Here is a 10,780-nt window from a genome sequence, read left to right as displayed (position 1 = left end):
CAAATCTAACACGTGTATAATTCAAGAATAGACACTGTCGGTCATCTTATGCATTTATTCAATATAAAGTACATTGTGTCCATTAAGCTATGACTTGTTGCACTATTTCTCTCTAGTATAAGACCTCATAGCTGACAGAATCAGCCCCCTCCTTGTGATGTTTCGAGAATGTATCAAAGTCTAATTTCTCATCTGAAATTTGTACAGATTCTGCAGTATTTCCTTTAAGTGCAAGGGACTCATACAAACAGAAGGACAAAGTGGACAAACCTCATGTTCAGTGGCTATTTGTACCAGTATTGGTTTCTTTGGTGTAAAATTTTTTCTAATTTTCTACTTGACAATCTTAGAACATATCCCCTAAGGAAACAGGTGAGAGAGTATAGTGGGGGAGGGGGTAAACATCTGGTCTGAAAGGGCAACACAAGGAGTCCATTGGTGGGAGGGGTCTGTGCCACGAACTACTTGTAGAACTCATGCTCTGTCTCGTCCTTCTTGATAGCAGTCTTGTACGCCTTCTCAAAGTCCTTGGCCAGCACAATGTAGCGGTTCTCTCGAACTGCCAGCATTCCTGGGGAAATACGACCATACTTAGACATGGTTGTTATGGACTTTCTCCAACCTAATCAATAATTTGTGGACTTTTCACTTCTGTTGTATGTGGTTGTAAATACATTTCCTTAATTGCACTGAATTTTTTGAATTACAACTTCTGTCACATTATTCCTACTGGGTAGTACCCAATCTGAAAATGGCCTTATTCCTATCTTCGCCATAATTTGGGAAAGCTGTATTATGAGATTGCAACAGAGGAGAGCACAACAGCTGCAGTTCACCTGCTTCCTGCACGATGGAGTTAATGTCAGCCCCACTGATCCTGTCAGGTCTGGCCACATAGTCCTCCAGGTCCACTTCCTCAGACATGTTCATCTTACTGGTGATGGTCTGAAGAAACAACACAAATTAGTATGTTTTCTCAACCAAAACAAAGGTTGAATGGTCCAACAAACTGACTGCGAATCATAAGGTCTTTTCTTTCAAATCATCCATAGCACATGGATTTTCACTTGTCCAGAGGACAATTTTTGGTTGGCAAATTTCAAGTAAAACATATATCAGTCTTATAACACCAGCGGCCTCAACAAACTGACTGAAAATTACAAAGTCTTTTATTTCAAATCATCCACTGCACATGGAAATTGCACTTGCTAGGCAAATTCCAAAGCCAAACAGATATCTGTCTCATAACACCATCGGCCTCACCTGGAAGATGAGACGTTTCTGTCTCCTGTCTGGCATGGGAAACTCGATCTTCCTGTCCAGGCGACCCGGCCGCAGAAGAGCAGGGTCCAGCGTGTCGGCTCGGTTGGTCGCCATGATGACTTTGACATTGACTGTCTGGTCGAATCCATCCATTTGGTTCAGCAGCTCTAGCAGGATTCGTTGGACCTCACGATCAGCTGCCAAGAGAGTAACATGACAAGCTTGAACTACAGGTACATGAATCAAGAAAAATTTCAATGGGCTGTGTTCCTCTACTACTTCAGAACAAAATACAATGCTTGTGTTCTAACTTTAATTCAAATTATGGCCAACTGCTCTGCTCTATATCTTTTCTACTGACTAAAGCACAACTAATAACCAATCATACCTCCTGTCTGTGCATCAAATCTTTTGGTTGCTATGGCATCAATCTCATCAATAAAGATGATGGCAGGTGCGTTCTCCTTGGCTAACCGAAAGACATCTCGTACCATTCTTGGGCCTTCTCCGAGGTACTTTTGTACAAATTCAGAACCAACAACCCTGAAACAGAACAACCGAACATGTTAACTGACAGGCCTGTTTTAGACATGTAGTACAATTTCACATTACAACATCTGATATCATGGTTTGATGATCAGTTTCTATGAAAAAACAGGCTATTCTTAAAAACAAAATAAAAATCTGAGTTGTGCTCATGCAACTCACCTAATAAAAGACGCCGTGGTGTGATGAGCCACAGCCTTGGCCAGCATAGTTTTCCCACAGCCAGGCGGCCCATACATCAGGACCCCCCGCGGTGGGTCGATGCCGATCTGCTGGTACAGGTCGAAGTGTGTAAGCGGCAGCTCCACAGCCTCACGGATCTCCTGTTTCTGCATGTCCATCCCACCAATGTCTGGGGACAGGAAGAGTCGCACACATGTTCCAGTTAAAAAATTCAATTGCATGATACTCATTTTCAATTTCAATTTGAGCAGTTTCTTGCTAGATGTTAAGTTAGCAAAGGAGTGAAACATTGCATATGCATCGAACGAACATGAACAATTTCTACCCCTGTAACATTACAGAAACATACACTGTCTCATTTTGTGACACCAAGGCTTTTAAATTGTTATAGAAGATGTGATGTAAATTTCTAAGAATTAGGGATGTACATTTATGGTAGAGCAGCTCTTGAAACATGTATACAGTACTTTGTTTTTATAGTGGCCTGTCTAGTGTGACTGAGTTGCCAAATTACTCAAATTCAGTCAGAACAGAAAAAAAACTGAAAAGAAAAGCCCTGGCTATCCTGGTACATGTTGTGTTCCTCACCTGCGTAGGCTACATCAGGTTTCTCCTCAGCAGACAGCATGGTGATACTGGAGTCTGCCTCAGGGGGCAGGACATCCACCAGGGCATTACTGTGCTTGTGGAGAGCTACAGACGAACTGGGCTTCAGCAGCTCGCGGTCGATCGTACTCAGGATACGCACATAGTAGTTGGATCCCGTGGTGGATCCCACAATCCCTGTGTTCTGGTCAACGGCCTCCAGGAACTGACCTAGGGAGGGGAAATAAAGATACATGTAACAGTGGAAAATGTCACCTTTAAAGGTGAACTATCATGATTTAAACTTTGCCAATATAAACAGCACAATGCAGATTTTGGTTTCCCCCCCCCTTCCAAACTGACATTTTTAGGGATTACAGCTCGAGTTCTGCAACTCTCACATAAATGCTCTTTTTACCCAGGCAGTTACTTTGCATTTACTGGATTACATGCCCAGTACACGATATAGTCCTGCTATTTATAAAATTTTACAACATGTCAATCAGCCATCAAATAAGTTCAAAGCTCTGTTGAAATTGTGATAAAATTAAAAGTTGATGTAGTGTTTCTGCTACCTCACTTCTATTCCTCAGTGCTACCCATACCCTTTATTCTGATTTCTAATTGAAGTATCCCACCTACAGTTCCAAAATCATCCAAAATGAGAGCTCAAATGAACAAGTTGATCTCCAAAAAATGGCCCAGGCCAGACAAAAAGTCTCCTACCTATGACAAGTGGAACACTCTGGATACGTTTGACCTCTTCCTGGGCATGGAGGTACTCCTTCTTCAGGTTCCGCTGTTCATCCTTAATGTACTCCTCCTGGACTTCAAGGAACTCCAGCTGACGCTGCAGCTTCTTGTACCTGGAGCAAACAGGTGAGTTTTAATTCGAACATGTGATACTGTATGTGCTTTAATATTGCAACATGGATGGGAGATGTTCTCCATTCCTTGTAGGCAGCAATGGCCTCCTCAACAATAGCAGATGTGAAGAAGGTACTCCACTTGATAAAGACCTGAGACTTTGAACTACTCATTTTTAACTTCCATAATCTCTAAATTATGCTTTTGCCAAATGTGTAAAATTGAAATTATGTCACTGGTTAGGTAAGGCTGTTCGAAAGAACCTGACAAAAGCACGTATCATGTACAACGAGGTACATGGAGACATACTCTTATGTGTGTCACATACACCAGTAACACCACTACTTCCTTGTCCGGAGATTACTATATACATTTCCAGTGATGTGATCTGCCCCCCTCCCCCACCATCCTGCGCCATGCTCAGAAAGGATCCGAGTACATGTCCGCTGTCCCCACCCAGACGGCTCTTACCTTGTGTACAGGTCCTCTGACGTGTCCTTCTCACTTATGGTGCTGGACAGACCCGTCCCCGGCCTGGACTCGGGGCTGGGGATCTGGGTTTCTTCTTTGTTCACCGTCACTCCAATCTCCTCCATTTTGATGACTAGAGATTCGTAAGAACAGAATGCATGCACACGTAAAACAGCACTTAGTGAAATGAATGAAATATGACAATATTACGTATAATAAAAATCATATGCTAAGATATGAAAATATAATTGGTGTGCACAGGATTATTTGAAAATGTCATAAATGCATCAAATCTAATCTTGTCAGGTTGTTAAATTTTCATTATGCTTTGCGTTGCTTTGCTATCTCCCGTTGGAATCGATTTACGATAGCTGGACGTTTTACGTTACAAAGTTTAAGGGGGAAGCAGAAAGTATCACGATATCAGAAACACAGAGTGACCTGAAAATGGAAAAAAATATAAAAGTAATGAAAGAAGGAAATGTACACAAAGTGTACAAATAGAATTAAGAACTTGTATCACAAGCTTGAAGGTACAAACAACTGGTCTATCCCATAGTCATCGTAATTTTACGACAGTAATTTGAAGCCTTTTGCGGTAGCTGGTATTGACCTCTAACCTTTCGGCAGCGTGGGACCCGCGGTCCGGCCACTAGAAAGTTCTCCGTTTTCCAGAAAGTTCCAGAAAATTGTGAGTTTTAGACTACATACTAGTATTACTCACTTGTAGACACGTGTACGGTCCCTGTTTCTAACTGTAATTTACAGACGTAAAATCATTGATTTGTTCGTCCGAGTCCAGGGAGTACGTTGGAAGGTTTGGTCAGACGACAAGATTATCGACAACTTGAACAAGTTCAACACTTTGCCTTTGGCAAACGTCTATTTCTAAGTAGACACGTCTCAATCTCAGGTAAAATCTCTGTTGTTCAGATCATGTATAATCATGTGTTTGTCCTCCTTTTTGTCATATCTTATTGATTCATTCTGAGGCTATTGACAGGATGATCCTGTCAACAGTGCAAATTTTTCTAATGCTGACAGGATCATCCTGCCAACAGTCCAAACTTTTCTTATGTTGACAGGATAATCCGTCAATAGCCACTCCCATGAACACTTGTGTATAATTTATTCTTGGCGACATGATATTTAGAATAGAATCGTCTTTGAAATCCATGTTAGTTTTGAAAAATTTAATCTCAACATAATCTTTTAACATGTCCGCTCTTGTATAGAGATAGTTACGATGGCAGACGGTGGAGATGCAGGGGGCTCAGATGACCGCAACGTGCCCCGTAACCCCAACCTGGCGGGTGTGCTGAGATTTGCCATAGAAAACACACCTGATGATGCAGATGACACACCTGTATCACCTGGACCCATGGATGAACAGGTGAGTTGAATACACCCACCCGGTGACAAAACCCCACAACATCAGATGGTACACTTGGTAGGCAAAAGTAAAGTTAAGTTAGTGCCTGATGACTGTCACTGGCTGTCACTGGCTCCATTGACTCATGTTCCTATGATAATCTTGGGAATGGCACCTTATGATCCTGCCAACCCTAACCCTTTACTTTAAAATGCTACAAAAATAAGACTAACCCCAGACTTTACTGGTACTTTCCTGAGTAAGAATAATCAAGTAGAGTAATAAAGAATTAACATTTTTTAAACATCCTCAGACTGGGGTTGGAACCCTTGACTTCCTATGAAATTCAATGTCTATGTTTATGTGTCTATGTGAAACGCTCTACTCTACCCTTGAGCATTTGCACCAATTCTTTGGATGTTTTGATTCAAAGATATTCCGGTGCTTCCTGTCAATAATTTTTGTGTGTGCTATTGACAGGATGGTCAAGTCAATAGCCATAATACAGTATTGTCAATCTCCCCCACCCCCACCCCCACAGAGGAGACAGTGGCTGGGAGCAGCTATGCAGCAGTTTGCACAAACGGCCCAGGATGATGTAGAGCAGATGAAAACATGTCTGCAGACGTTAGCGGAGGGGCCTGAGGACCACATAGAGGAGAAGGAGGTAGTTATGGAGGAGCTGATGGATCTCTGCTGTAGTATTGATAACGCACAAGGTGGGAAGAGATATGATTATGGTAGATCTTTGCTGTATGTTTAAAAAAGGTACATAATATTAAGTATGAATCAAGTTTAGATTTTAACTGTAGATTGACCAATTACCTAACCTGCAACCTTCTTTATTGGGTATGATAATGACCATGTAGTACTCTGTTGTGTAATGTGACGTTGTCTTTGTTCCTGCCAGACCTACACAAGATGGGCGGCCTGGCGTTGGTTATAGGCTACCTGAGACATCAGAACAGTGGGCTGCGGTGGAGAGCAGGCGATGTCATCGCCACGGTAACACAGAACAACCCTGTCTGTCAGGCTGCAGCTCTGGAACTGGCTGCCCTGCCGACATTGCTAGAACTGGTGGACTCAGACCCTGACTCTAATGTCAGGGTCAAGGCACTCTATGCAGTATCATGTAAGAGCCAATGTCATGAGATTATGTACTTTCTGCACTGAGGTGTCTTTCTTTCTTAATTTTGTCTTTGTACAGTATTTTGTAGATCTAATACTAGGCAAATGGAAGCCAAATACATTTTTGAGGGTCTGCATGGGGGGTCCTGGCAACGCTTAACGGTAAATTCAGGCCAGCCGATAACGCTTAACGGTAAATTCAGGCCGGCCGATAACGCTTAACGGCAAATTCAGTATTTTTAGAGCATGAGATACCCCTGAAGACGACGGTTTTTTGCCACTAGTCGTCCTGATCTTGTGGCAGAGACCTATTACGCTATGACATTCTATGAACCCTTTAAATTCAGCGGCGACAGGAAATTTCGTATTGGTGGGACGAAATGTTCATGATCACGATGAAGAGCGCCGAAGGCGCGACAGAAATTTTTAAATATTGACCCTCTGAAACGCTATTTCCTGCATTCTGAGGGGGGGGAATTTTTTTCTGAAGAGTAAGCTAAGTTTTATGACATCTCTATTTGAAAAAAAATACAGAAGGGTTTCAGCTTGATCAAGTTTTGAGGGGCGTCACGTCCTCCAGACCTCGCTGGAGCTGTGACAGGCTCCCGGGGAAAATTCCTGACACCCTGAAATGCTATAATTTCTTGCATTTCGACGGGCAAATGTTACTGGTAATGTAAGCTAAGTTTAATGATATCTCTGTTTGTGGAAAAATACAGACGAGTTTCAGCTTTTGAGTTTTGGGGGTCGATGCCCTCCTAACAATATTTTTCGACGGAGGCCCGGCATGCATCGGGGAAAATTTTAAAATCTTGAACCGCGAAATGCTTAATTTCCTGAATTTTTAGGAGAAAACTTTGCTGGTAGAGTGAAAAAAAAATCTGAAGTGTTTCAGCTTGAAATTTTGTGGGGGGCTGGGGGCGCCCTACCGACATATTTTCGCCAGAGCCGTGTGCTCCCTGGAGAAAATTTTGAAATCTTGACCCACTGAAATGCTTTCTCCTGCGTAACGAGGAATTATTCAATAACGCTTAACGTTGAATTCAGGATGACAAATAATGCTTAACGAGGAATTAAAATGACCAGTAACGCTTCACGATTAATATACCGATAACGCTTAACGGTATATTCAGGGCGTCCGGTAACGATTAACGGTGAATTAAAATCGTTCGTAACGCTTAACGAAAAAGGGCATGCAGACCCTCATTTTTGTAACTTTGCGTTTATGATAGATATTGTAAGCCATGTATTCAAGACCAAGAAGACAATGTTAGTGTGAAGGGAATTTGAAGTCTTTGGTTCAATTCCAAGTAAATGGTATTGCTCACTGCTATAAGTTTAACTAGCATGTGTCCAGGCCAGACTAGCAGGACCAATACTAGCAATAGTGTACTATTCTTGTGTAGGTCTAACTGGCAGCTGTCAGGAGGCCCAGCAGAAGTTTGTTGAGCAGGATGGTTTCTCTGTCCTCATGAGGGCCATGCAGAGTGACACGGAGAAGCTCAAGGTCAAGGCAGCTTTTTTACTGAGGAATCTGTGCCTCAACAACCCACAACATAAAGGTCAGCTGCTGTTCCTGCAATCATAACTACTGTATTTCCCTTCCTGTTTAGAAACAAGTTAACTTTTCCTGTATTCATTCTTTGACTCAATTTGAGAAACCCATCTGACTTTTTTAAAAGATAAAACATTCATTCCCCATCACAAGTGAAAGCATTTTTGTAATACATGTATTACCAAAATAATCTTAATTCACAGAGGTCACAGGATATTTCGAATTCAACCCTTCTTCAGCCTTGTCACAAAATTTTAGAGTAGGAGGCTAATATTCAAAAGTAACAGGCAGGCCACGTTCGTCGCTCGCTGGGTGGGTGGGGAGGGTTCTCCCCTCACGTAGGGGGGTCTGGGGGGCCTCCCTCTAAAAAATTTGTAAAGTGAGACCCCCTAAACATGTTTTTTGGTATATTCTGGGTAACTTTTATGTGCATTTTAAAACTTAACTTTTGTAACTAAAATTTAGTTGTGCTTCTTTTTTTTTAAAATTCTACACAAAAGTAGCCGGCACAAAATTGAAAGTAGGCGGTGAAAATATATTCTCCAAGCAGAGGCTTCGATCGAGAGGGGTAGTTTTGTCCGGGATTTTAACGTTCCTCTCCTCTCACGTTAAAATCCCGGACAAAACTACCCCTCTCGATCGAAACCTCTGCTTGGAGAATAGTGAAAATAGCCGCCTGCCGGCTTGTTTTGACAAGGCTGCCTTCTTCCGTTGATGAAGGTTAGACATCCAAGTAATAAGATACACCTCAAAAAATAATTACTCAAACAACTGGATAAGATTTTGAAAGTTTCAAAATCTTATCCAGTTGCATGAGTAATAATTTTTTTGGCATATCAACCCTTCTTCATTCACTACTTTTCACTAAATACCTCATTTTCAACTTGTTTGCTTGCCCTCCAGATACCCTGTGTAACATGGGCATGGTGACTCAGCTGGCCTCCATGCTACAGACAGAACACAACACCTTCCATGAGCACCTGATGGGTGCTCTCGTTGCCCTGGTGACAGGGAACAGACAGGCAGTGAAGGACTGTCGACAGCCACAGCTGCAGCTGCGGCAGGTGCTGACGGACAGGATAGAACACCTGAAGGGGAGGGAGGAGTTTCAGGTGAGACTGTCAGTTTGTAGTTTCTGTTAGAATGCTCTGGCTTAATTAACACTGCGGGATGATAGAAGTTCATTAGCTGGTCCGATCTGTGATATCCTGGTTGCCATCCTACTTACTTTATCCCTAAAATGTAAAAGCACCATGGCACAGGTTTTCTGTGGCTCCCATACACTCATTCACTCACTATCTGGTTTAACGTCTTCTTTTCCCCATCATCTGGGGGTTTGACGTGCTTGCACATGGATGGGGAAGCTTGATGGCCACTCTAGCTCGCCAGGTGCCTCTGTCCCGCGGACTCACATTGTGTAGGTAGAGGTGGTGGAAGTCCTCCCTGATGTTGTAAATCCGCCTCTTTCGTGGTCGTCCCCGAGGGTTTCAGCCCTCCACGGTCAAGTCAAGGATGCTCCCTCCTAAACATGTTTGAGGGAGTATGGGAGCACTGATAAACTGAATAGGATGACACCAAGCCTGGATCTGTGATACTTTACATTGTTATTGTAGATCAAAATGCCAGTAGTGAATACCTGTCCTGAAGTCAAAAGTATTACTCAGTATGAATGCCATTTACTTTTACTTTACTTGTTGGTAGTCTAACACTAGCCTGGGTGTCATCCTGTTTCAGTTGAAACAGGATGACACTCGGGCTAGTCTAACACTGTTTTTAGACAAAATATCTCCTCACTGGCATTGAAGGATGTATTTGTGATGTCCATGTTCATGTATACTTTGTGTATGTGAGCTGATGTTGTCCCCTCCATCCCCAGGAGGAGCTGGAATATTGCCAACAGCTACTAAAGATCTGCTTCAGTCAACATGATGATGCCATAGCGGCAGCTGACAGATGATGGAGACTGATTTACATTAGAAACACCGATGAACACATAAAAGAATTTCCTAGATGGACAGTATGCAGCCTCATCCATTGCCAAAGGGAGAGAAAAAAATCCTCACTTACAAAGCTAACAGATTAAAAACAATTGACTATTAATATAAATGTGAGGTTATTTCACCTCTTTATTGACACAAAAAAATTGTAAGCTAACAAGATGACATACCAGTGGACTAGCCCCCTGCTGTAGTGACTTACACAAAGTTGTGTGGCCCAGGGCTGCCGAAACGGAGATTGGCGCCGCCTTATGCAACGTCTGGTGCGGGGAGGACTTTAACTTTTTTTTAACAAGATGACATATTTTTTTCTGTGGGCCTAATTATTATAAACGATGTCTTTGCGATGGCATGTCTTTGGGGGATGGAAAATGATGTAGATGTGTTGTGTTTATACATGTAACTAGATTAGGTGTGACTGGTCATTCAGTGGAATATTACCAGCTGCTGCTGTGCCCTGTTAAGCTGGTGTGTTATACTGAAGGGCAGTTTTTTTCTGGCTATACAGATATAACTGCTTGCTACATCTAGCACTGGGTGGATACATTGCTTTACGTTATTAGAAGCTACATGCCAGTGGAACTGAGGGAAGTATTGACCAAATGTATCAATTTTATCTGTTTCTATAATTGTTTTAGATGAGACGTTGCTCTCACACCTGTATGCCCCTCTGTAGAATTAACTAAGTCTCTTTAGGTAAAAATGATTTACATTTTATGCAGCTGATGAAAGGGTGAAGAGAATAAACATATTGGACTTCGGTCTCAAAAGAAATGTTTGGAATCTCATACTTGTGGTATAAAAAGAGTAAAG

The 10,780-nt window shown here is 42.3% G+C and overlaps 2 protein-coding genes across 3 annotated transcripts; one reads left to right on the top strand and one right to left on the bottom strand.

Moving 5' to 3' along the window:
- Positions 1-39: 39 nt before the first annotated feature.
- LOC136430265 (26S proteasome regulatory subunit 6B) lies at positions 40-4,067 on the bottom strand. Its single transcript, XM_066420717.1, has 8 exons — positions 3,916-4,067; positions 3,304-3,443; positions 2,581-2,808; positions 1,972-2,161; positions 1,652-1,806; positions 1,264-1,460; positions 837-945; positions 40-571 (listed from the first exon to the last, which is right to left on the bottom strand). Exons 1-8 carry the CDS (start codon positions 4,038-4,040, stop codon positions 462-464), a joined length of 1,254 nt encoding a protein of 417 aa, XP_066276814.1. The 5' UTR covers positions 4,041-4,067; the 3' UTR covers positions 40-461.
- Positions 4,068-4,500: 433 nt separating this feature from the next.
- On the top strand, positions 4,501-10,741 carry LOC136430268 (hsp70-binding protein 1-like). Of its 2 annotated transcripts, XM_066420721.1 has the most exons (8): positions 4,537-4,606; positions 4,718-4,828; positions 5,151-5,308; positions 5,829-6,006; positions 6,198-6,419; positions 7,822-7,977; positions 8,874-9,082; positions 9,847-10,741. In XM_066420721.1, exons 3-8 carry the CDS (start codon positions 5,162-5,164, stop codon positions 9,925-9,927), a joined length of 993 nt encoding a protein of 330 aa, XP_066276818.1. In that variant the 5' UTR covers positions 4,537-4,606; positions 4,718-4,828; positions 5,151-5,161; the 3' UTR covers positions 9,928-10,741. The 2 variants fall into 2 exon arrangements, with proteins under 2 accessions (XP_066276817.1, XP_066276818.1); XM_066420720.1 differs by lacking the exon at positions 4,718-4,828 and having other exon boundaries at positions 4,501-4,606.
- The last annotated feature ends 39 nt before the right edge of the window (positions 10,742-10,780 follow it).

The sequence above is a fragment of the Branchiostoma lanceolatum genome, chromosome 3 (genome assembly GCF_035083965.1).
Source record: "Branchiostoma lanceolatum isolate klBraLanc5 chromosome 3, klBraLanc5.hap2, whole genome shotgun sequence".
Taxonomy (NCBI): Eukaryota; Metazoa; Chordata; class Leptocardii; order Amphioxiformes; family Branchiostomatidae; genus Branchiostoma; species Branchiostoma lanceolatum.
This window is presented reverse-complemented; position numbering and strand designations above follow the sequence as displayed.

What these genes read in the sequence shown, in the direction of transcription:
- LOC136430265 (XM_066420717.1), bottom strand. Translation starts at nt 4,040, where the DNA reads ATGGAGGAGATTGGAGTGACGGTGAACAAAGAAGAAACCCAGATCCCC. An exon ending in ACCTGATGTAGCCTACGCAG is followed by an intron (nt 2,162 to 2,580) that starts GTGAGGAACACA and finishes TCCTGTCCCCAG; the next exon opens with ACATTGGTGGGATGGACATG. An exon ending in AGAAACGTCTCATCTTCCAG is followed by an intron (nt 946 to 1,263) that starts GTGAGGCCGATG and finishes TTGTTTCTTCAG; the next exon opens with ACCATCACCAGTAAGATGAA.
- LOC136430268 (XM_066420720.1), top strand. Translation starts at nt 5,162, where the DNA reads ATGGCAGACGGTGGAGATGCAGGGGGCTCAGATGACCGCAACGTGCCC. An exon ending in TAGTATTGATAACGCACAAG is followed by an intron (nt 6,007 to 6,197) that starts GTGGGAAGAGAT and finishes TGTTCCTGCCAG; the next exon opens with ACCTACACAAGATGGGCGGC. An exon ending in AGGGGAGGGAGGAGTTTCAG is followed by an intron (nt 9,083 to 9,846) that starts GTGAGACTGTCA and finishes CTCCATCCCCAG; the next exon opens with GAGGAGCTGGAATATTGCCA.